The sequence below is a fragment of the Rosa rugosa genome, chromosome 3, assembly GCF_958449725.1.
Source record: "Rosa rugosa chromosome 3, drRosRugo1.1, whole genome shotgun sequence".
Classification (NCBI taxonomy): Eukaryota; Viridiplantae; Streptophyta; class Magnoliopsida; order Rosales; family Rosaceae; genus Rosa; species Rosa rugosa.
The window spans coordinates 46,282,720-46,307,676 of NC_084822.1; the positions used below are offsets into that span (position 1 = coordinate 46,282,720).

The following is a 24,957-nucleotide window of genomic DNA, read 5'->3' on the forward strand; positions in this document are numbered from 1 at the left end:
TTAAGGAGGTCCTCTCTTGATCCTCCATATATATATATTTATATGAAGATAGAGTGAGTTTAATAAGCAATCCCTAAAAATGGTTAAAAAAAAAAAAAAAAAAAAAAAAAAAAAAAAGAATCTCTCACTAAAAGGGCTTTGTGTATATGACCTACTTTTCGATCACATATCCACATCTCAACCTTTCGGTTTTTAGGACTATATGAGTATATTACCACTGCAAATATTCAGCGAAATTGATAATTATTAAGTCATTTATAACTGTGATTTACAATTATAAACATGAACGGTTGAGGTTGGGCAGATTCGGTTCGTCCATTGATTTAATCTAGTTCGATACCTTAACAATCATCAATTTGGTTGAAAATTTGCAAAAGTGATCTATATATTAGGACCTAAAAATTGAACGGTCGAGATGTAGAATTGCGATCGAAAAGTGGGTCTCACAAGGTATTTCGTAAAATGACCAATAAAATGGGGGTGGAAGGGCCCTCTCTCTCTATATATATATATCATGAAGGGAGTGAATATTTTGTACTCGATCTAGAGCTATAAATAACTTTTCTAATTATTTTTTAGAACTAGAACTATACTTAGAAAGGCCGAGCTAGGTGAAGTTATTCCCTCTAGGTTGGACGGGATCTTTATTATGTTTTAAGTCCATGTGATCTCCCTCATATAGTATGTTAAACAAATGTAAGCACTAAGCACATAGGGTACTTATCTATACCCGAATCTTCTTCGACCTCATTTTTCTTGCTTACAACCTACATTGTTTGACTTATTAGTCATCACATGAACACAAGTGTTAATGTCTAAGATTTAGCGGTGGCCAAATCTTGGTTAATGCTGATTCGATGGGCGGACCGCTACTTGTGGTGTAATCAATACTTCCGCTACCTGTCAAGTAAAATACAAAGGGCATCAAAATGAGACCGCGCTGGGCGGTCTTCTCTTCTCCGATGCCTAAGTTAGTCAATGTATTTATGTTGACAGAATAACGATAGGTAAGTAGTAAATGCGTAATTAATGAGGAGAGAGGAGTGAACCTTTTATAGGTGGGGAAGAGGCTGACCTCTTCCTTGTTTTTGATGTGGGACTGATATGCTTCAGTTCCCAACTTCTGGAGCTTCTGATGCTATCTTGGCGCGGTGCGTGGCGGTGCGTCAGCGGTGATCTGGGGGTGAGCCGGGGCTCAGGCGGTAGCCTGCTTGGCTGTGCTTCTGTAGGTCACACCGTTGGTGGTAGTTGGTACCGTTGGCGGTAGCATGAGCGTGGTTCATTCTAGCTAATTATGCTTGGTAAATGCTCATGTAAGTACAAGTCCCCCAAGTCCCCAGTCAAGGAGGGCAATCTTGGTTGGGGAGTTGCCTAGCGGTTTGAAGCGTTACTTCTGCTAGACTTGCAAAAGCATAATTAGCGTCAGTGCGTTGTCAACCATGAACTTACGGAGCAAACGCTTTATACCCTTTCGGGTGGGCCCCTGCTAGGCCCCCCAGGGAGTCCCCCACTCCCCGGCTAAGATAGACCTCCGTTTGGTAGGTGTATTGTTTATAGAGGGGAGCTGCGCGAAGCAGGGGGTGTTGGGTAGCGAGCCCAATCTTTGGTACCCGAGTGTCGGGGGTCAACGTGCTTGATCAGGGCGGTCGAAGACTGTTGACGGGTCCCCTTGTCCCGGAAGAGCATATCTTGACTGCAACGCCACGTGGCGGTCATTGCCAGAGTGAGGCGTTTTACCTCGGGAATTGCCTCAGGCGGAGTTTCTTCCGCTGATAACATTTCGTAATAAGTACCGTGGGAAACTTCTGAGATAGAAAAGTGCCGCGAATGGCATTATTCTTAGCGGAGATTGTCTCGCTTGCAAGATGAAAGGGAGAAGTACGTTCTGCTAGCGGAGTTGCGCGTATCGGAGACTATCTCACTTGCAAGGTGAAAAGGGATAAGTTCCGCTAGCGGCGTTGCGCTCAGCATAGACTCTCGCTTGCAAGATGAAAAGGGAGAAGTTCCGTTAGCGGTGTTGCGCTTAGCGGAGACTCTCGCTTGCAAGATGAAAATGGAGAAGTTCTGCCAGCAATGTTGCGCTCAGCGGAGACTCTCGCTTGCAAGATGAAAATGAGAAGTTCCACTAGCGGAGTTGCGCTTAGCGGAAACTATCTCACTTGCAAGGTGAAAAAGGAGAAGTTCTGCTAGCGGTGTTGTGCTCAGCGGAGACTCTCGCTTGCAAGATGAAAAGGAGAAGTTTCGCTAGCGGAGTTGCGCTTAGCGGAAACTATCTCACTTGCAAGGTGAAAAGGAGAAGTTCCGCTAGCGATGTTGCGCTCAGCGGAGACTCTCGCTTGCAAGATGAAAAGGTGAAGTTCCGCTAACGGAGTTGCGCTTAGCGGAAACTATCTCACTTCCAAGTGCACGATGTAGCGGACGTGGTCCGCCGAATGTTAATGGCGTTGCCAGTTAACTTATGTGCTGGACTTGGTGACAATGGTTTGAATAATTCCTCGTTTCATTGATAGATGACAGATCAGCGTTTACAAAAAGCGAGGTTGTACCCGTTGGGTAGCTTCCCTTAGCTAAATACTGAACAAAAATTTAGCTAAGTCAAGATGCTCTTGGGTAGCGACATGACCATTTGTAATAGTACCGAAGGTGTTAGGTATTCCAAGGGTGGGTCATTGTGACGCCATCCTTGTCCACTAAGTAGAAGGTTCCGGGGCTAGCGACTTCCACTATTTTGTATGGTCCTTCCCAAGTTGGGCGGAGTGCCGTTGGTGGTGGAATAACTTCCTTCATTACCCAGTCCCCCAGTTGGAAGGTCCGGGCTTTGACTCTAGCGTTGTAGAAACGCGATACCCGTTGCTTGTTTTGCAAGTTGTGCAAATGGTCCTTGTGGCATTTCTCCTCGAGGAGGTCTTTGTCGGGGCTAACGCCCTCGCCGTTGGTCTCGGAGCAGTAGCCCTCAACCCTAGCGGTAGGTTGGATGACCTCAATGGCTAGGACGGCCTCAGTGCCGAACATCATACAGAATGGTGTTTCACCAGTGGCGGAAGTTGGGGTAGTCCTGATGGCCCACAGAACTTCCGGGAGTTTCTCCGCCCATAAACCCTTGGCGTCATCGAGTTTATTTTTTAGCAGTTTCTTGATTATCTTATTTGCTGCTTCGACTTGGCCGTTGGTTTGGGGGTGAGCGACATATGCAAAACTCATCTTGGTGCCCAGGTTAGCGATTAAAGATATGAGTTCCTTGTTGTTAAACTGTGTGCCATTGTCTGTGATGATGGTATGCGGGACGCCGTAGCGGCAGTAGATATTCTTCAAGAGGAAGTGAGTGACATTGGTGGTAGTTATTGTTGTCAGCGGTTCTGCTTCGATCCACTTGCTATTGTAGTCTATGGCGACAATGATGTACTTAAACTGACCCTTGGCGGTTGGGAATTTGTCGAGCAAGTCTAGGCCCCGCATTGTTCGATTGGTCAGAGATCTGGCGCCGGAGTGATTACCGCATTCTCCAGCGTGTATCATTGCAAGAACGACTTTTCCCTCCTCTGGGGTCAGACATCGGAGGTTGGGGTGAGTGAACCCTTGGCGGTAGAGCTTGCCGTTTTGGATGTTATAGCGGGTTGCCCTCCGCTTAAGTTGTCGTGCCTCGACCTTGTCTGTTGGCAGTGTTCCATTGCGCTTGTACTCGATGATTTCATCCATCCAGCTGAGATTGACCTCAATGTTGAAAATCTCCGCTAGGGTTTTTGTGATGCTTGGCTTGTCAAGACATTCCACCCTTGTGTCTGCTAGACTTTGGTTAGGTTGGGCGGTTGCTAGTCTTTCCAGTGAATCAGCCTTGGCGTTCTTTTCCCTGGGGATCTGTGTGATGGTGTGAAATTTGAATTTTTTTAGAAGCGTCTTGACGTACCCCAAGTACGCCGCTAACTGCTGGTCTTTGGCCTGGAAGCTGTCGTTGACCTGGTTAACGACTAGCTGGGAGTCGCTGAAAATGTTGACGCTGTCAGCCCCTGAGTCGATGGCAAGGAGTAAGCCTGCAATGAGCGCTTCATACTCCGCCATGTTGTTGGAGGCAGTGAAATTGAACTTTAACGCGTATTCCACGTTTAGTCCCCCTGGTCCAGTCAAAATGACTCCGGCGCCACAAGCCTTGGCGCAGGCGGAGCCGTCCACATGTAGGTTTTAGTTTGATTGTTGCTGGGGGGCTGGCTCCTCAGCGGTTACCATTTCTATGTTGGCCTCTTCTGCCCTTGGGTTGGGTTCATCTTGTCGCTCGGTGAGCTCAGCGATGAAATCTGCCACCGCTTGGCCTTTCATGGCTGTTCTTGGCTTGTCGTCAATGTCGAACTAGCTGAGCTCGATGGCCCACTTGATGAGGCGGCCGGAGTGTTCATGGTTCTGCATTACCTACCTCAGCGGTTGATTTGTTAGGACATGAATTGTGTGAGCTTGAAAGTACTGGCGGAGGCGTCTAGCTGCGACGATCAGTGCAAGGGCGAGCTGTTCCAGGGGGGTATATCTTGTTTCCGCTCTGTTCATGCCTCTGCCGGCATAGAACACTGGGAGCTCGTCCTGTCCTTCCTGCCGAACAATGACGCAGCTTACCGCGGATGTGGATACTACCAAGTAGATGTAGAGTATCACCCCCTGCACAGGAATGGAGAGAAGGGGGACCGCTGCTAGGTATTCTTTCAAGCTCTGGAATGCCGCCTCGCAATCTGGGGTCCAGTCAATTCCTTTCTTGTGGGTTTTCTTCATGACTTTGAAGAATGGGAGACACCTGTCGGTGAGTCTAGAGATGAATCGAGAGAGAGCGGTTAGTTTGCCTTAGAGGCTCTGGACGTGCACCTTCCACTCCGGTGACTTCATGTTCAGGATAGTTTGCACCTTGTCAGGGTTAGCCTCTATGCCCCGCTCACTGACGATGTAGCCCAAGAATTTGCTAGCGGTGACGCCGAAGAAGCATTTCTCGGGGTTGAGGCGCATACCATAGGCTAAGAGAATGGCGAATATGATGCGGAGGTTCGGCACGTGGCCGCTGGCCTTGATGCTCTTGACCAACATGTCATCAACGTACACCTCTATTATTTTGCCAAGGTGTTCCGCGAACATGGCGTTCATCAGCTGCTGGTATGTTGCCCCAGCATTCTTCAAACCGAAAGGCATGACATTGTAACAGTATAGGCCCTTGTCGGTTGTGAAGGTGGTGTATTCTTGGTCGCCAGAGTGCATCTTGATTTGATTGTATCCTGAGAAGGCGTCCATCATGCTAAGCAACTCATGTCCCGCTGTAGCGTCCACTAGTTGATCGATGCGGGGTAGCGGGAAGCTATCTTTGGGGCATGCCTTGTTGAGAGCTTTGAAGTCTACACACATCCGCCACTTTCCGCTAGGTTTCTTAACCATGACCAGGTTGGAAATCCACTGAGGATAATTGACCTGGCGGATGAACCCAATGCTCTGGAGCTTGGCGACCTCCTCTCCTATTGCACGATACCTCTCCTCATCAAAAGCCCTTCATCGTTGCTTAACCGGATAGAATGATGGTTTAATGCTCAACTTATGTGTTGATTTCAGGGGAGATGCTCGGCATATCAGCGTAGGACCATGCGAAAACGGCGGCGTTGTCTCGTAGAAACTGAGTGAGTTCTGCTGCTATCTCTGGGGCTAGCTGAGCGCCTATGCAGACCTTCCCCTCAGGGTGCTCGTCGGAGATGCCGATAACCCTTAAGGATGTTTCTGGGTTGACAGGCTCCTTTTTCACATATTTGTCCTCGTCATCCCTATGATCTTCAAAAATATTTGTCGACGGTGCATGATTTCCTACCGTTAGGATCTCATGGCGGCGCGTCGACCGGGCCACAGTTGTTGAATAGCACTCTCGTGCCAGTTGTTGACTTCCTTTCACGCGGCCCGTCCCATTGGGTATAAGGAACTTCATTAGGAGCATGTATCCGGCTATGATGCATTTTAATTTGTTGAGCGCCAGTCGACCGATGATGGCATTATATGAACTGAAGCAGTCGACGATGATGAACTCCGTATGTATCTCTGCTGTGCATGGACTAGCGCCGATAACTAGTCGCATGTAGTCAGAACCGAGTGGTTGCGTGACGTCACCGGAGAAGCTGAGCAGTGGCTCGTGATCTTGGAGTAATTTTCTATTCCGCTGGAGCTGATTGTAGCAGCCATTGAAGATGACATTGACAGCGGATCCGCTGTCCACAAGGACCCTTCCCACAGACCATTTATCGAGCATGGCGTCGATCAAGAATGGATCGTCGTATGGTAGATGCACTCCGCACTCCTCCTCCTCCGAGAAGGTGATGGGTTCCCAACCAGACTTTGGGAGTTTAGCGGATCTCTCATAGCGGATGTTGCAAATTTCTTTGGGGTGGTTGGCGCGTGCATAGCGCTTTCTTGCCCTGTGAGACATGTTGGTGATCGGAGCACTGTCGTCGATGGTGTTGATGCGACGCATGGGTTCGATGTTGGCGACCACCAGTGGTAGTTGACGTACCTTGAACTATTCCAATTTACCGTCACGATACAATGTCTCAACTGCCGTTTTGAGAGCGTTGCAGTTGTTGGTGTTGTGACCGTTGTCCTCATGGTATTTACACCACTTGCCAGTGTTTCTTAGTTTTCCCACCCTTGGGTACTTTCTAGGGGTGGCGGTGGGATCTAGTCTTTGCACTGGTCGTATATCTCTTCATACGAGGCTGTGAGGACAGTAAACACTGCGTACCGCTGGGAGGACTCCGTCTGTTTGCTACGATTGTCTCTTTGGGATGAGTGGTTGCCCTTATTGTAATGTTGGTCCTTTTTGCCGCTTACTCAGGTAGTTGCCCTGTTGCCACTCTCTCTTCTTATCAGTTGGTGGTGCAGCAGAGGTTTTGTTAGCGGTCTCCTGATGGCTGGAGGAAGGCTGAGTGGACTTTGCCGGCGTTGGCGGTGATGGTGGTGTTTCTCCATATGTGATGAATTCTGCCTGTGCATGGATGACGGCTTCATTCATGATATGGTCATATGCGGCATTTGGATGATTATAATTGAGATGATAGAGAAAGGTCCCTTTAGGAGTCCTTGCTTGAAGGCTGCCAGCGCCATTGTTTTGTCAAGATCTCGGCACTGAGATGCCGCCGGTAGCCACCTGGTGACAAATGCCTTCAATGTTTCCTCTGCACCCTGTTTGACGTTGAACAGCTGACTTGTATTGTGGTGTCCGGCGGCCAACAGGATGAACCGAGAAAGGAAAGCATTTGATAGTGCGTGGAATGAGTCGATGGACCCTGGCGGGCACTCAAAGAACCAACTCATTGCCTCACTATCCAACGTTTCGCTGAACAAGTGGCAGAGGGTGGCGTCATCAAATCCCTTGTTGTTAGTGACTTTCTTGAAGGTGTCCATATGGACGAAGGGATCAGTCATGCCGCTGTATTGTGGCATTTTTGGTGTTTTTGCGTGTGGTGGCCGGACGGCATGCAGGATCCTGGCGGTGATCGGTCCTGGCCGGGACTCAAAGAGTGGATTAGGATTTGGCGCTGGGGCGCCTGCCTTCGCCCGGATTAACCTTTGCTCTAACTGGTGCATCCTTTCCAAGACTAGGGCGGTTACGTCACCAGCGGGCGCCGCCTGGAGGTTCTGCTGTGCCAGTTCCCGCCTGGGGGCAGGTGGATTACCTTCGGTTCTAGCCCTAGTTGCAGAGCGGTTGGTGTGCGGTTGTGACTCTGCTTCCTGTTCCAACATCAGTCGGGGCAGAGGAGGTGGGCCTATTCCCAATAGTTCTGGTGCGTTCAACGGTACCTGCATCTGTATGACTGGTGTGGGTACCAATCTGCCGGCATTGGGTCGACTACGTCTGGTACTCTACGATTGCTCGCTCTGCGCTGGGTTAGCGTTTGCCTCTAACGCCTTCTTCAGTTCATCGAATTTTGACATAAGAGTGACCACTTGCTTTTGGGCCTCGGCCTTCTCTTTGTGCTCCTACTCGCGCTCTCTGTTTACCTTGTGGAGGTCTGCCAATGCCAGCTTATACATAGCGGCGAGGTCCTGGCCGGGTGGGCGATTGCTGCCTGGTTGAGCCTCCGTTGCGATTTGGGTCAGCGGGACCTGGGGAGTGACCTGGGGTTCCATGCTAGGGTTGACAGGCGTGTTGAATAGTGCACAGTTAATATTAACCGATGGGTTAACGTTAATCGCTGGGTTGGTGGGATGGGGGTTGGCGGATTGGTCGGCCTACTCTTCAGCATTTCCCCTCAATCGCTAGTCATGGTAATTGTTGTGGTGGGATGACCTTTTGTTCAAGGATTCCCACAGACGGCGCCAATGTTAATGTCTAAGATTTAGCGGTGACTAAACCTTGGTTAACGCTGGTCCAATGGGCGGATCGCTACTTGTGATGTAATCAATACTTCCGCTACTTGTCAAGTAAAATACAAAGGGCGTCAAAGGGAGACCGCGCTGGGCAGTCTTCTCTTTTTTTTACTTTGTCAATGGGAACCCAAAGGCTTCCTAGGCCCAAGATAAACTCCTTCGGCGCATGTGAAATGCTCCAACTGTGCATTGCAGCACAGTGTCTGACCACTTTGACAGCTTCGGGGTTCGAATCTAGGTTGGGGAGCATACCCAACTAGGCAATAACCATTAGGCCACTTACAGTGGTTGGGCAGTCTTCTCTTCTCCGATGCCTAAGTTAGTCAATGTATTTATGTTGACAGAATAACAGTAGGTAAGTAGTAAATGCGTAATTAATGAGGAGAGAGGAGAGAGGAGTGAACCTTTTAGAGGCTGACCTCTTCCTTGTTTTCGATGTGGGACTGATATGCTTCAGTTCCCAGCTTCTGGAGCTTCTGATGCTATCTTGGCGCGGTGCTTGGCGGCGTGTCAGCGGTGATCTGGGGGTGAGCCGGGGCTCAGGCGGTAGCCTGCTTGGCTGTGCTTCTGTAGGTCACACCGTTGGTGATAGTTGTTACCGCTGGCGATAGCATGAGCGTGGCTCATTCTAGCTAATTATGCTTGGCAAATGCTCATGTAAGTACAAAAATCAATTAGCTCCATAGCCTTAATTTTCAATTTGAACTAAACAAAAAAACTTTGTCCAAATTGTAGAAAATCCGAACAAATTTGAGCCATGAAAATGAGGTAGATGCCCTAGAAATTTAAGTGAAACTGATTCGACCGGTGACGGCATATATGACCAAACACGTGTGTTGCATGCATGCATTGCAAAGTCCCAATTAAACGATGTTGTGGTATATATTATCACTTGGAACGACAACAAAATATGGATAGAGAGCCACGTGAAGACCACTGAAGATGATCCATCGAGGTGTGCTTATATGGTAAAGTCGAAAACAACATCTTGATTATTAAAGCTTGAACTTGATATATACACCTAGCTCAGGGAATTTTCGTTTGCTCTACTCCACTTTGTGATAGATTTTGTTGTATTTCACTTAATATAATTAACATGGATTTTCAATCTGATTGAAACAAAATACTAAGAAGTATAGAAAAGTTTTATTAAACTTCGGATTATTAGAAATTTTTGGAGACATGAGAACCGTTAAATAAATCAATTTTCTATTGTTTATTTATAAGTATAAACATACTCATGAGGAACTACTACGTCAAACAATATAAGGCTCGTTTTTATTTTTTATTTTTTATTTTACTTCTTTATTTTTATGCCAGGAAACGTTCATGCATTGCATGTGTATATATTCTTCTTCTAGAAAGTGTTATCCACCTTGGCCAAAAGAAACAAAGACACTGTTGTTCACAAAACTTAACAGTCCCCACTTAGCTTAGGGCATTTTCTTTGCTCCACTTCATGATTGATTGCTAGCTTTGAGATTGATTGCTGTATTGCACTTTATATAAGATGGATTTTCAATCTGATTGAATCAATATACAAAATAAAAAAGTTTTGTAATGCTTTGGGTTAATAACTTTGGAGACGGGAGAACTAGATTAGTTAATTTACCATAGATTATCCGTAAATATAAAAATACTGAATCAGGAACTACGTCAAAGAATCTAAGGGACGTTTGTGATGCCAGGAACCGTTCTTGCATTTCATGTGTTTATTATGTTTATATTCTTGTTTTAGAAGCCAAACGAAACAAACATTGTTCTCCACAAAACTAAACAGTCCCCACTTATCTGGAAAATTAAAGTAGATTTCAAATTGACATCCCTCCACCCCCAGTATTCTCTCTCAAAATCTTAAGAATACTCTTTGGATTTGATGTACATGTATAATCGAGCTAGGCAGATGATTTGAGCTAGCTCGATCATGAATCAGGTTCATGAAATCAATCATTATGATTATGTGGTTAATCGTACCTGCAGACAAATCAAACTTTTTAGAAACATATATTATCGAAAGGACTCGCACGCGGAGCTTCTAATTTCAAAAGCAAATTGGAAGTTGCACAACTTTGAAAAAACTGATTTCATATACTATAAGCACATTGTGCTCTTGAAATCGATCCTAATCAAACAAAATCAATTCTACATTCGAATACTTCTTGATCCTTGTTAACTAGAGAACAAACACCAACAGCACCATGTTGCCACCACAAAATACCAACTTTCAAACCCCTCCAAGTTATGACATCGTCATTGGTTGGTGGTTACTTAGCAATTTGATGAAGAACCACTGGCAAATAACGTTTTAGATACGGCAGAGAATATTTTAGCTAGTGGCATTTCTTCCCCATTGTTAATAAGGTGGTAGGTTCTTTGGGGTATCTTCAATTTCCTTTCCTGTACGGAATTTTTTTGTTTTATAAATTAAATAGAGGATTAGTGAGATTAGTTCCTCTGCAATTCCTGTACAGGAAATCACATTAGGGAGGGCAAGAGGATTAGCCTTTACTTATAGACAAAGCATCCTTCAAAATCACTTTTACTTGTTTTTCTAAGCACTAGGTTATCGCTTTCGGTTTGCTTCGACTGAATTGGAAGAGAATCTTTTCCCTTTTTGGATAAACCCATCTTCCTTCTTCACATCAGCATATTATTATTCTATGACAAATGCTCCATGCCAATTAAATATTTGATAGAACCCTAGCTAGCTTTATTGCATATAGTCAAAGATTGATTGGCATCATTTCTACTATTTCTCCCCTTGTAAATATGCCAATGAATGCTGTTTTAAAATTTTAATTAGCAATTGTCCCCCTCAATGACAAATTGATCCATCTAATAATTAGACTCTAATTGCGTTACTTAAGTATGTGTGTATATTAACAAGGGACATATACTAGATTATCTAGGTCAAGAGTGCCTCTGTCGTATTTTAATTTTGATTTATATTATATTCTCTTCTCTTCTCTTCTCTTCTCTTCTGTAAGCAAACGTGTCATTACATCCGAGTGTTTTCATGTATAAGGTTTATGCCTTATAATTTCGGACTCGAAGGATAGAAAAAAAGTATGCTAATATAAATAGCACTGTTTTTGGAACGTTACTAGCAGTGACTGATTTTTCTTCTTCATAAGGGTGCAGACCAAGACTAAGAAAAGTGTATTCTCAGTTATTGCATAATCGCAGCAGGCTTCTCTACGCACTTAACCTTGCTAATATTTCATGACTCATGAGACACTACGACGGGGTTCCGTGTTGACAGCATCCGTTTGTGATGACCTTTCTTTTTCAGCTAGAAAGATCTTCAAATATGCCCTCCTCTGAAATCTGCTCGTGTGTCATGGAATGAGTTAACATGAGTCTATTCCAAGCTAATGCATACATAATACATTGACAGAACTAATTAGGTAGATGGATTGACCAAAACAGACCAGAAAAGAAAAGTTATGCAGATGGATGGATGGATCTAGCTGTGTTAAACCCAGAGTTACCTAGTGAATGGATATGCAAAGAGCTAAAGAGTCCTTATCGACTAATCACGCATAGAAATCCTAAAAGGATAAATTGAGAATCAAATGACGTTTTGGTTATCGATCGATCATGTCCTTGGTACGGCCAATCAGTAATTATTCTATCTGGTTGAGAAACAATATTGCCATGATTACCACACTATAAATAGACCTAAGTGAGAGCTCAAAGTTCTTCACCTCCACAAAGTCACTTCCATCAAATATAGCACCCGCATTTCAGAGCTTCAAACTACTGAAAAAGTTTAGCTTTTGCAATGGATACGATAACAAGCATGGTGACCGGAAAGCCAGTGGTGATATTCAGCAAGAGCACATGTTGCATGAGCCACTCCATCAACTCACTGATAACGGGGTACGGGGCGAATCCAACAGTGTATGAGCTTGATCAAATCCCAAATGGGCAAGTAATAGAGAGGGTGCTAGTTGAGCAGCTGAAATGCGAGCCAAGTGTGCCAGCTGTTTTCATAGGCCAACAGTTCGTTGGTGGAGCTAATCAGGTCATGACCCTCCAACTCAGAAACCAGCTTGCGCCTAGGCTCCTAGAGGCCAATGCCATTTGGGTTTGGAACTAACAGTGGTATACTCTGATTACATCTAATTTACAGTCATGACTCCAAATAACAGTACGTTTTCATGTTCTCTCCCTCCCGATCCTTTGGGTTTATTATTATGAAGGAATGAACGTGTTGTACTCTATATAGCTATGGCTGGCAAAATTTTATGATCTTGTACTACTAGTTCTTTATTTAGAAGAGCAGAGCTGGGTGAAGTTTTTCCCTCTTGGCTGGAGTGGGGAGCTTAATTTTTAAGTTCATGTAATCTCCCTATATTACTACGTTAAACAAAGTAGTACTTGATCCTATACCGGATTTGTTTGCCTAGTTCTTCTCATTTGTTATTCTTCTTCTTCCGAATTAAACGGTTCGATTCATTAATCATCACCTAAGCACAAGTGTAAATTTATTACTGTAATCAGTCACAGTTACTCCTTATACATAGAAGATCACTGTAAACTCATGGAAATATACCACAAATCAATTTTGTTGTTCTGGATTGGGAACTATGTCCTGATCCTGTATACTTAACATTCTCCCGACAATTACCATCTCGTCTAAGATTGTTATCCTAATTACAATCAACAAATTATATACACCATTTTGATACTTTATCACTGCCTAACAAAATATGTCCAAAACATATCATCTTCAGTAAAGTTATCAAAACAAAACTAAATGAAGCATTTGTTTCCTCATATCGTATAATGTAAGAGCAACTCCAACAGATTCCCTATATTTTGATTTTTCTCTACTTTAGGGAAAAATAAGCCACTTTTGCTCCAACAGATTCCCTATAACTATCTCTATTTTAGGGAAAGTGAGGAAAGAGAAAACCAAATTCCCTATATTTACAGCAAACTCTAAAATTTTAAGAAAGAATATGGAGATTTTACAGATTGTTGTAAAATAGGGAATCTGTTGGAGTTGGAGAAGAAAAAGAGGTTAAAGCTTTGACTTTTGCTTCCCTATAATACAGAAATTATAGAGAAACTGTTGGAGTTGCTCTAACAAACGAAATCTGAAGAGAAAATACAAATCCTGCCTATTTATAATAAGTTATAACAGAAAGAGTGGAAAAGAGAATACAAGTAGGAGCCCTTCTTGAAATTTTATGAAATGTATGCTCTGGCAACATTGTTTGATCGTCCAATTACCTACAAAAGGATTAAGATCTTTCACTTCTGTATATACTCTTCTAAGATGCGACTTCTCTTCTCTAGGATTGCATTCTGTTGCCATTTCTGCACTGCCCTTTGAACAGTAGCATTTGCCTTACGTATCTCCTCAGCAGAAAACTTGTGTTCTACAATTCCCAACGGACCAGGTTGCAGCACTGTCACCACAGTTTCCATCTCATGCTCCAGCTGCCTTTGAAGCAGAATATAATCCCAATTCAAATGTAAAATAAACTATAAGATGTTTTAGTAAGAGAATAAATGCAGAAATACACAGGGAGAGCAAGTGCACAACTGAACATCATACTTCATGCTGCTAAATTTTTAGGGACATGAAAATCATTGGTACGAAAACTTAAACATAGGCATCTGAGGCAAGAAGTTTCCGATATCAAAACTGGGGAAAGATCTGCTTATGAGTTCCTAGCCTTCTGTCCCACAGCACTGAGCTCTCATAGTACTTCTTCTCCGGTTGAACACTTTCATCCAAATAATCCCCATTTGCAGGTTTCTAAGCTAGGATTAATCTCTAAAAGCCTCTAAAATTCTATTATTCTTACAAAGTTACTAGCTTTATGAACTGGGGGAGCCTTACAATTACTTGCACTATCTTTCATGACCACAACACACATGTAATAAATCTACAATTAGATGAAAATGTTAACTTTCAAAGGGAGAAGATAAAAGGGGTAAACAGACTAAACAGTTATTACACCACAGGGCAGCAAGAGTTTCAATTCTGATCCAGATCAATATATCTAATGTAACCAACACAATATTGGCATTGGCAAACAAAGAATCTTTTTTTTTTGTTTCCCATTCACATAAAGATCCAAGCTTGCAATGAATTTGCCCACTATATCACAGAAAGAAGAAATTTTAGTACACTAAATAACCCCGATAGCCTGGGATTTACAGGGTTTCAATCAGATGGGTTCATATTCAATTTAGCTTCACAGCCTTTGCAATTTGAACAAAACAAAAGGAAAAGAACTTTGTGTAACAATGGTGCAGAATCTGAATAAAGAAAAACTTGGGTCATTAAAATGAGGTACCTGAAGAGTCTGGAGAAGGGCAACGACCGCAGCCATGGAGAAGATATTGTCATCTCTCTCTCTCTCTCTCTAGAGATACCCGCCGTTTCTGTTAATCGACGGTGGCACGCAGGCAAAATAATACTAACAATACAGCAGCGACGTCGTTTTATTCTTTCCTTCAGGAAAAAGATGAAGAAAAAAAAAAAAAATATATATATATATATAGCGACTCTGCTGGGGATCGAACCCAGAATCTCTGGTTTCGTAGACCAGCGCCTTATCCATTGGGCCACAGAGTCTTGTTGTTAAATACCCTGATAAAAATTAATTTCATACATAACGGTATATTCAGATTTCAGAGACACGTCTATTTCACCGAGTCTCTCTCTCTCTCTCTCTCTCAGAGACTGAGACAGTGCCCTGATCGTTACGCCTTTCATGTGGGTCGGAACTTACCCTACAATTTATTTAGTATTTTATCAAACTAATTAATCATGCTAGAATGAGATGCAAAACCTCATCCTAATGCTACTTCTGCAATTGAGTTCATGAACTAGTGCCTATAGCATCAAACATGATTTGCAAGGGGTATTCTTTTTTTCTTTTTCTTTTTTTGATGTGATGAGTGATAGCAGAGGAGCAACCTCTCTAACACTCATTTTTATTAAGCCAAAAAAAATGTGAATGACAATGGAGGGGGACCTAACCAAAACCTCCAGAATAAACAAGCAAATTAAAACAAACAAGTCAACGAAATCGAAACTGTGGAATACCTAAAACATCACTCTCATAGATTGACAAGAGAAATACTTGCTCTGACAAAGATGTTCCATGATTAGCTAGAGCATCTGCTACCTTATTTCTTTCTCTAAATATGTGTGAAGATTTGAAGTTCATATGTGAGATCCTATATAAGCAATAAAAGAGACTTCAATAAAAGATGGGGGATTTATCACATAAATGCATGTTATACAGCACTAGAATCAAGTACACACTCAAAAAGCTGTGAAAACTGAGATTAGAAGCCATCACACTAGCTTATATTTATACTTATACTACATAGTATACACTCTTGTTGTAGTTGTACATATACTACATATTCACACTCCTAGATAGTCATGAAACTGAATGGCGCCTTCGCTTCTGAAACGGGAATCTGCTCTCCGAATGCGCCTTACCCCCCAAGGTCTTGATACTATTAATCCGGAACAATGCATTGATCTTCCCCAATTTTTTGGTGAAGGATTTGAACAACTTATTTGCAGGGTGTGTCTTAACAAGCTCTTGCTTCATAGAGACATGATCTTTTTCCAAGTCTGTCAGCCTCATTCTCATTCTAGCGACTTCAAGCTTCAGCTCTCGATTCTCTCTCCGAACTGATGCGTAGTTGTCTCTAGGGGAAATAGCTCCACTGCCAGCACCACTGCCTGATCTTTGAGGGAATTGAGTGCCATTAATTGCGCCAAAGAAGAACTGATTGTGGCCACCATTCATTGCATTCCTCAGCCTGATTTGCTCAAAGTATAGGACCTGAACTGCCATCTGTACCGGTAGCCTTTCATTCTGTGCTGCATGACTGCAGGCTTCTTGGGATAGTTTCTGGCAGTCTATGGTTTTGCAAAGCCGGTACCTTTCAGAGTCCTTCATGTTTGGGTGAACCTATAAACAGAAATACAAGCATATATGTTTGAATCATAAAACTATAAAATAAAAATGCATAGACAAATTGAAAATGTTTTTGAGATGCTCACTTTGAGGAAGATATCCACAGCTCTGTACAGTCCATCACTTACTATTCGTGCATGGTCTGGAAGTAGTTCTGCTAGAGCTGTGAACTTTGATGGTGACAAGTTTGAGTCCAATGCAACTTCGGCAAGATAATTGTCCAGTAACTTAGAGACCTTCAAGATTGAACTTTGTTTAGGAGATCCAGGGCTGTCGAAATCATAAACCATTTGACTTTCATCTCTTAACAGATTAGTATCATCTTCATCATCCTCATCCAAGTTCAAAAATATGGAGAAGATTCTCACTATAGTGTCGGCATCATAAATTGTGCTGTGGTTGTTTCCATGTGAGTTTGTAGGAATGAGGATGTCTTCAAGAATTGCCTGATCCAGCTGCAAACCAATCCGCCTCTCCAAATCAGATCTGCATGAAGTGGATGCTGATGCTGCAATTGCAGTTTTCAACAAACTCGAAAGAAATGCCATTGGAACTGGACTCTTCCTTGATTGTGTTGGTAGTAAACTAACAATAGCTTCAACAATGACCCTTTGTTTCTTTTGCAGTTCTAAATCGAAGAGACTTCCTTTGACCAATTGCGCATCCCTTACAACAAGACCTTGAAGAGAGTTATGGGCGTAATTTATCAAAATTTTGCTGATCATATCCTGTTTAAGACCCTTGGTTTTCACTGCAGATAAAACCCTCTGGAAGAAGTCAAGACTAAGCACCGAAAGCGCTTTTCCCCACCAATCCGAGGGCGTTTCAGGTTCCATAGTAGCTACTTTTGAAGGAAAGTTGTGGTCAAGTTTCAGTAAGCCAGAAGTGAGCTGCTCTTTGCACGCATTGTTTGCGATTGCATTGATGAGCCTGCTAACCAGGTTAGTTTCTTCTGCTGCAGGCAAGAGTGCTTCGCAACGATGAAGAACTGCTATTGATTTTGATATGTTTGGGAACACCATATCCTTTAGATAAGCTTCAGTTCTTGTTTCCAGGTTCTTCTCAGCATACTCTTCCGTCATTTCAAGAAAGTGAGCTGTGCAACGGAGCAAGGCAACATTTGCTTGTGTGATCTCAATATTATGGCCATAACAGAACTTTGCAGCTAGCTCAAATGCCTCTGCTCCGCCCGGAACAGATGGAAGAATCACACGCGAAACTTTTGAATCTTTTGCTTCAAGTAACAGTTTCCGAATCTTTCCACTCCGAGAAACTAGAGGGAACTGCAATAAAGTCCACATTACTTTTTTTTTCATTTAATAGACAACGGTGATGATTATTTTGCTACCGTAAACATAAATCTATAGAACTTGTTTGAACAATAAAGTCACTAGTACTGAATTTAATTTTCCTCACCTTGTGAAGGGCAAAGCTTGATGCTGCTATCTCCACAGTAAGATCACTAGAAACATCAGAGATTGGCCTGCAAAAGATGATTTTGTTAAATGGGAGTTGAAGAGAAGGAAAAAAAAAATTAAACACTTCAGACATCATTTAGAATTGCATGCATACATGTTGTTGATGTTTGCAAACATATCAAAAACCTTGCATGAGCTTCTTCTATAATCTTTCATTGAACTATACGTACACAATTAATTGGGTTCAATTTATGTACAGTTAGCACATTAATTAAAACTTATAAATAATGTAATCCTCCTCAATAATTGCAAAAACGAGTGGATTACATTTTGCACAGGCAGTAATGTTAGATATGCCAAGGATAAAATGATAATTTGAGGTTTTTCCGGAACTTGTTCTTCTCCGGAAATGGACCGAATTGATCGATTCACCTGCCTCGAGAGATTTCCGGGTCACTGCTACATGGGTCCACTGGGATGGTTTAGCTAGCTGGGTTTGGCTAAATGCCTTAATTTGTTGCTACTCCCATATATATAAAGCCAGAAGATCTGTCATACTTAGAGAACAATTCTGCAACTTGTCTGTATGTATTTCAGGGCCTACAGATGTTGAAGGCACAAAAATAATTCATCACCAGGAAATTCAACTCATGCGTTTGGCAGTTGGCATTTCACAATGTTGATAGTGAAGTATTGAAAATGGACACGTTTCCACCCGGACCTCCTCGTGCCGTTGTCGTTTTGATTTGAGACTGTCTCCAAGATCCAAGTTCACAGGATTTATATGCCATAATGATGTACCATGAAGTTTTGTTGTCTTCCATAAATTTAAGGGGCCTAAAGATTAGGTCGGTTTGAAATCATGGCCACGAGAGTGTTTCAAAAAACCCAGATTGTCTTTTGAGTTTTGACTACTCAAAACCCAAACAAATTAAAGATGCAAGAATTGATAACACAGAGTTAATGCATAAACCTAAACTCTTCGACAAATGTAGAGGCACCAAGCTAAGGCCTAAATGACTACTCTGCTACGAATGGTGGAGAATAAGTTGAAGTCACCCACCATTCAATGGTGAATTTTGTGACTTGCAAGTAGAAAATTGCAGGTAAAATATGAAGGGCTAGAAGAGAAGGAAGACGTTACCATTCTGTGGCATGCCTTATACTTGAGCTTGGACGAAAAGACCTCTTCCCTGAAATGCTAGGCTTCAATTCACCAACGGTGACAACACCCATTTCCTCAAACACCTGTGTGCAAAATTCAAACTCAAACTTCTGCAATACAAATCCTACTACCAAGTCCCAAAACTTCAATCTTTCAAACTGTCACTAAAAACCCTTCTGTAACCCAAATCCCAAAGTTTCAATCTTTCAATGAAACAAGTACTCCCAACTAAAACCCATCTCAGCTTTCATCAGTTTGACACAAATCATTCTTTTTCTGACGGATTGGTTTTAAGGGCCTGAAGGAAGAGAGTGCTGGAGTGAAGAGAAAGTCACATGAATCCATGCAGCAACAAAGGGGGGTAGTGATGACTTTGTAACCAATGCTTTTAATGAGTGTTTGGTTTTTATAATAATGTGGTAAATCTAAAAGTCAAGAAATTTGTAGCTGCTCTTACACTTTTCGGTGAAAGGTCTTCTTTTTACATGGTTTTTGTTTTGGAGGAATTGCTGGATTTCTGAGGCGTTGCTGTGGCTTTTGGGGGATGTAATCATGGTGAGTGAAAGCTACCCACATAGAGCTTTTGCTTAAATTAAGTCTCCATTATGTGTAAAGCCAAGTAAAGTGGAGGTTTATAGGACGAGTGGGATTACATGTTATAATGAGAACCACAATGCACCCACTTAAACTATATGTTTACCCAGGATAGTTGTACTCTAATGCCAGTCTTTTACATTTCTTAGCATCTTTGGCCATGCTTATGTAGGAAGTGCATTTGCTTGATACCATTTTTATTAGAAACACTACAAAGTACTTCTACATTTCATAAAACTTATCGAACTATATGTGTTCAAGTGTGACATTTCTATTAGGTTAACATATCCAAACGATACAAATTTGGAACGAGTCTCGATCATTTTCTCTGCTTATATATGAAGTGAATATAGATACACTCATTCCACAACTTTTTTGAGCTCACCGGCTTGTCCTGGATAAGTAGGATAGCAACACGCACTAACAGCTAGTAAATTAAGTTTACTGTTTAGGTATACATGGTAAGCATCTTGATATATACCAGATTGTTTCAAATTAGATGCCCATATTTTTGAGTTTATAAGTTGAAATCATGTGCATTTAGAACTAGAATAGTAATATGAGTCTTTCAAACAATTATCAATTGATTTTGAGTTAGATGAACAAACTCATGTTACATTATTTCAGTATTAGATCAAAATACTAGCTATAGTTTTCGAGTGCTCTCAGTGTGACAACTGTTGGATCCATTATGGCCTAAGATTGTGTCGATCAGGTGGTAATGATGATCCCATCAATTCAATTCTCTCTTTTGTGCTGCTGGTAGATCATTAACAGAATTTAAACAAGAAGCAAATCAATGCCACAAAAAAATCACCGGCCAGTTTAATCTGTACTCAGATCAATTCATTCATTCCGTCATATGGCATATGCGCCATTTACATTTTATAAACGTGAACATATTACAGGCTTTGGCGCTTTGCAGCCCTAAAAGAAAATGAATTGGATTCTTTCTTCATAGTTGGCTAGTGGTCCTCCCTGTTCAACATTGCTACAGATCCAGATGTACTGAAAATACTGATTAAAGAGTGACAAAGTGCGAAAATTTTAGTCTATGGAGTCATGGAACTCGAAGCTGGGAGCAGTTAGATTAGTCACCGTACGTAGGTATTGGGTGCACTTATTGATTTCCAGCCAGTTCTGTGCTTTAGTTGGTTTATGATTTTTTAGCCAAATGAATTAAAGCAAGACCCAGAGGATTAATCTTGTTTGCTACATATATGGTAATCTTTACTCTTTGGTGCAGTCTGTGACAGACAACAAGAACATATAGTAAAATCAGGTTTGGACTGATATGGACTGTCTGTTTGTCTATTCAGTCAGAAGATCATGTGCAGCAAAATCTTGATAGAATCTTGCACTTATAAAATAAAACAAAGCCGAGTCCTTGCCTGTTTCATGAAAAGGTTATGAGAGGAAAATTAAATTTTCATAATAAGTAGCATCAGGAAGGCAAAAGCTGTTTGTTCCTCTCTATCTTCATTCTATCATAAACTTTGTTGTTGATCTGTTATGGCCAATCAAAGTGCCATGATATAATATACTTAAGGTTGAGGGTGATAATGAAAGGGCCTCTAGCTTGAAGCATCAATTATACATGGAACTTGCCACCATTTAAAATGGCAAAGTTTAGGGAATGTTAAAGCTGCTTCATCAAATTAATCTTCACCTTTTGGTTTAACGTACAAGTGGACCTAGGCGGTAGGTTATAGTTTGGGAATCTCATTCATCAGATTAATTTCTACAAATTAGAACTTTTCGTTAAGAATAACATTTTATAAAAACTTCAGTCTCTTTATTCATTATCAATTAGTTTTGAATTGGATGCTCTTATACCTTCACATTATCATAGCAAATTATCCATGTGTTAGGCTCAACTAGGCCTGGCAATTCAGCCCATGACCCGTTAACCGCCCGCTAAAAACCCATTTATTTCCGTCCATTAACTTAACGTGTTAATGGGCTACCAACCCGTTAACAACCCGTTAGTTAACGGGCGGAAACGGGCTGCACGACGGAACCCATCAAGCCCAATTAGAAGAAAAAAAAAGGTCTAACCCTCGCAGCCTTGCTTCTCTCGCAGTCGCAGCTCACTCTCCCCTTCTCCACTTTAGCCGCTTGAACCCTCTACCCGTCTCTACGCCGCCACTCTTAGCCGGCGCTGCCAAAGAGTTCGCCGACGAGCTCGGCTTCTTTCACTTCTCGCAACTCTTTCACTGTTGTCTTCCATACTCGAACATGTATGTAGTGCTTAGTGTGTCAGTGGAGCTCTGCCTTTTGTTAATTTGTTTTTGGTGTGATTTGTTCATCTGGGATTTGGTTATACTTTTCTGGGTGCCCATTTGTTTTGGTTTTGGTTCTGGGTCGTGACCTTGTTGTGGGTTTTTCTTGATTCTGGGTTCTATACTCTTAATGGTAGTAAAGCCTTGATTGCTACAAGTTCAAAAATCATCTGTGATAGCTTGTTAGATATTTGATCACTGCAATAGATATTTGAGCATGTGGGATTGTGGTGGTAGTGTTTGATTTGAATTGTTTGGGGCAAATTTGAGGGCTTTTGGTGGATTGGGGTTGTTCAGTTTCCTGCTTTCATACATGCATTTATCAAGTTTTGAAATTCTGTGATTTATTGCTCGAACTGAATATCGTTTTCTGAAATTTATTTACCTTAACCTTATATATATAAGGGTAAAACTATGGTATGTTAACATTTCTCATACCTCAACTATTTTTACCCCTCTAAGGACTCATGTTATCACTTTGAGGACTAATATTACTATTTTCAGGACTCATATGGTAAACTAAGAAAATTTACCACTTTAAGGACTCATGTTACCACTTTGAGGACTAATATTACTATTTTGAGGACTCATGTGGTAACTAAGAAAATTTACCACTTTAAGGACTCATGTTACTACTTTGAGGACTAATATTACTATTTTGAGGACTCATTTTACCACTTTTAAGGCAATTGTATGCATGTCATACGTTAACACATTGTAGAATTTTCCTATATATAAAAAGTTTTAATCTTTTGGGTGTTCAAAGTTTCAATCTTCTCCACTTTAGCCGCCTGAACCCTCTACCCGTCTCCACTTTATTCAGCTTGATTGATTTGATTTTTCAATACTGGTATGTATTGAGCAGGGTTGTTGATATGTATGTAGTACTGCATGGTTATTGACTTATTAAAAAACCATACATTTACTTCACATTTGAGCCTTTCATGATAAATACAAGTTTCATTGCAGCTGAAGTGAATAAATGAACGAATTTTGCTGCACAGTTATTTGCTATATGAAGAGTTGGAGTGTCTAATAGAGTATAGGCATATTGATTCCATAGGGAAAATTGTGCTCAGGTTTCAGAAAAACATGAGAATACAAAGACAATGTGTAAAACAATATCTGCATTTTTATTTCAATTGAGCTTGTGGTTTTTGTTAGGATTACTAGGAGAACTTTTGTATTATCTAGTAATATGTAATTTGTCTATATCTTTTCAGATGTATATTTTGGGCTTATTCATGATTGACAGAGAGAGAGCAAATGTGAAGTAAATGTCTATATCACGATGATTTTATTAAATAATCTCATTTTATTAAATTCATTTTTATGTTAGCGGGTCTTAACGGGTTTCAATGACCAATTTATTGTTAACGGGTTTTAGTGGGTAATTGATTAGAAAAGAATTTTAAAATTTAAAAAAAAAAAAAAAATCTTAACGGTCTTAACGGGTTCCAACGGATAACCCGCGAACCCATCGGGCTCAACCCGTTATAACCCGTTAAGATAACGGGTTATAACGGGTTCCGCCCGCAACCCGCCCGTGACCGCCCAGTTGCCAGGCCTAGGCTCAACGGCGCCGCACGTGCTCTCTCACCAATCAATATAAGTTGTTCATCTATATTTTTAGCTCAAATTAACCGATTTAAGTTCTCCATTGACGTGCTCGGCATAAAAACAATATCAGATTTGAGAGCTAGAATATTTCTGTGAGCCACATCAGATGGGAAGGACAGCAATAGTCAAAAGGGTGTCTTTCTTTTTGATACACATGAGGGTGAAAAAGGACATCGAATGATTAGTGCAGGTGAGGAAAAGAGTGTGCTACTAATTATGCAGAGAGGCAAAAAAATGTGAACCCACTAATTTAAAACTTGAGGAGAATGATGGTAAGTGCAGCAAGCATGGCATTGTGTTCATCCAACGTGTGGGTCGGTGGGGATCATATATCATAATGCTTCTTGGATTATTATAGAACCCATTTGTAATCAAACTTAGAGAGAGATGTAGATTTGCCCTTGAATGATTTGGTATCAAACCCATGTCCTTCAAATTATAGACCAACATTATATAAAGCCATGTGAATCTGATAATCTGGTTAAACCACTAACAATAGTGAACCATTGGCTAATGGAAGGGTATGTTTGAGAGTTCATAATAACTTGATTACTTAGGATTCATGCCGGTCAATGCTTTTCTTCAATTGTCTTTTAGAACAATTTCTTCTTTCAAACGTGCGATAACGACTCTCAGTAACAAATTACTAGAAGAAACAAAGTCTCGAAAGGAGCATTATTTTTTTAACCGGACCAATAATCTCGTTGTTTACCAAAAAGAAAATACTTGACTAATGTCGCCAAAAAGGAAAAGAAAATACTTGACTAATGTCGCCAAAAAGGATAAAAAAAAAAAAGAGATGTTGACAGTGGGATTTGAACCCACGCCCTTTCGGACCAGAACCTTAATCTGGCGCCTTAGACCAACTCGGCCATATCAACGATGATATACCCTTATGGAGAGCAAATAAACTAATAACCTGGGAATGGAAGTGCACTGGGCTCTGTAATCTGGAGTGGGTTTAATTCTCATTATCCATTTTGTCGTTAGCTTCTACTTCATCCACAGCCTTGCCCGGCAAGTAGCTAAAGCTGCAAAACATACATGTTTCTTATTAGCAACTGACCGAGCAAGGAGAAAGCGGATGGCGTAGTGAGAACCAAGCTGAGACACAGGTAGTAATGAACAATTCGTCCAGATTAGGGTTTTGGTGTATGAAAAAACACCAACTGTCTGATATGAGGATTGGGGTAAGGCAATCTTATTCGAAGACAACTCCATTTATATTGTTTTGCAGAACGTTGCCGTCGAGCAAGACTGGCCTTACACCATTCCGAACAACCAGACGTGGAGATGGCTGGCTCGCCTGGATTAGGGCTGGCGGCCGAGGTTTATATAGGCAACAGAGGTGGCAATAAGCTAAGAAACCGGAACCTTTTTTTTATAAATAAAAACGATGGATTTGGTACGCCAACTTTGCAGTTTCAAGGCAGTGACTGAGGATTGAGGATTGACCATGAACCACGCTTTCAGACATGCAGATCCAATGAAGCCCTCATGTTCAACATGTGATTCTTAGCTAACATTTTTTTTTTCTCACGGAC

General features: G+C 41.7%; 3 protein-coding genes and 2 non-coding genes across 8 annotated transcripts; 1 reads left to right on the plus strand and 4 right to left on the minus strand.

Annotated features, from left to right (window-relative positions):
• Positions 1 to 12,082: 12,082 nt before the first annotated feature.
• Positions 12,083 to 12,598, plus strand: LOC133741244 (monothiol glutaredoxin-S6-like). Its single transcript, XM_062169176.1, has one exon. The coding sequence runs from the start codon at positions 12,155 to 12,157 to the stop codon at positions 12,470 to 12,472; it is 318 nt and encodes a 105-aa protein (XP_062025160.1). The 5' UTR covers positions 12,083 to 12,154; the 3' UTR covers positions 12,473 to 12,598.
• Positions 12,599 to 13,476: 878 nt separating this feature from the next.
• LOC133739515 (uncharacterized) lies at positions 13,477 to 14,848 on the minus strand. 2 transcript variants are annotated; one of them, XM_062167300.1, is made up of 2 exons: positions 14,688 to 14,848; positions 13,477 to 13,825 (listed from the first exon to the last, which is right to left on the minus strand). In XM_062167300.1, exons 1-2 carry the CDS (start codon positions 14,738 to 14,740, stop codon positions 13,633 to 13,635), a joined length of 246 nt encoding a protein of 81 aa, XP_062023284.1. In that variant the 5' UTR covers positions 14,741 to 14,848; the 3' UTR covers positions 13,477 to 13,632. The 2 variants fall into 2 exon arrangements, with proteins under 2 accessions (XP_062023284.1, XP_062023283.1); XM_062167299.1 differs by having other exon boundaries at positions 13,477 to 13,866; positions 14,688 to 14,823.
• A 47-nt stretch (positions 14,849 to 14,895) lies between these two features.
• TRNAR-ACG (transfer RNA arginine (anticodon ACG)) lies at positions 14,896 to 14,968 on the minus strand. Its single transcript has one exon. It is a non-coding gene; the product is annotated as a tRNA-Arg (tRNA).
• A 613-nt stretch (positions 14,969 to 15,581) lies between these two features.
• On the minus strand, positions 15,582 to 19,658 carry LOC133738119 (BTB/POZ domain-containing protein At1g03010). 3 transcript variants are annotated; one of them, XM_062165568.1, is made up of 4 exons: positions 18,897 to 19,658; positions 17,751 to 17,817; positions 16,421 to 17,617; positions 15,582 to 16,328 (listed from the first exon to the last, which is right to left on the minus strand). In XM_062165568.1, exons 1-4 carry the CDS (start codon positions 18,986 to 18,988, stop codon positions 15,786 to 15,788), a joined length of 1,899 nt encoding a protein of 632 aa, XP_062021552.1. In that variant the 5' UTR covers positions 18,989 to 19,658; the 3' UTR covers positions 15,582 to 15,785. The 3 variants fall into 3 exon arrangements, with proteins under 3 accessions (XP_062021552.1, XP_062021554.1, XP_062021553.1); XM_062165570.1 differs by lacking the exon at positions 18,897 to 19,658 and adding an exon at positions 18,080 to 18,456; XM_062165569.1 differs by lacking the exon at positions 18,897 to 19,658 and adding an exon at positions 17,907 to 18,065.
• A 4,555-nt stretch (positions 19,659 to 24,213) lies between these two features.
• Positions 24,214 to 24,294, minus strand: TRNAL-AAG (transfer RNA leucine (anticodon AAG)). The gene has a single exon. It is a non-coding gene; the product is annotated as a tRNA-Leu (tRNA).
• Positions 24,295 to 24,957: the final 663 nt, after the last annotated feature.

Excerpts from the sequence above, each read along its gene's own strand:
- LOC133741244 (XM_062169176.1), top strand. The coding sequence starts at position 12,155 with ATGGATACGATAACAAGCATGGTGACCGGAAAGCCAGTGGTGATATTC.
- LOC133739515 (XM_062167299.1), bottom strand. The coding sequence starts at position 14,723 with ATGGCTGCGGTCGTTGCCCTTCTCCAGACTCTTCAG. Across the intron at positions 13,867-14,687 it reads CCCTTCTCCAGACTCTTCAG|TTTATTTTACATTTGAATTG; the intron begins GTACCTCATTTT and ends AACATCTTATAG.
- LOC133738119 (XM_062165568.1), bottom strand. The coding sequence starts at position 18,988 with ATGGGTGTTGTCACCGTTGGTGAATTGAAGCCTAGCATTTCAGGGAAG. Across the intron at positions 17,618-17,750 it reads CAAGCTTTGCCCTTCACAAG|TTCCCTCTAGTTTCTCGGAG; the intron begins GTGAGGAAAATT and ends ACTTTATTGCAG. Across the intron at positions 16,329-16,420 it reads CTGTGGATATCTTCCTCAAA|GTTCACCCAAACATGAAGGA; the intron begins GTGAGCATCTCA and ends TTCTGTTTATAG.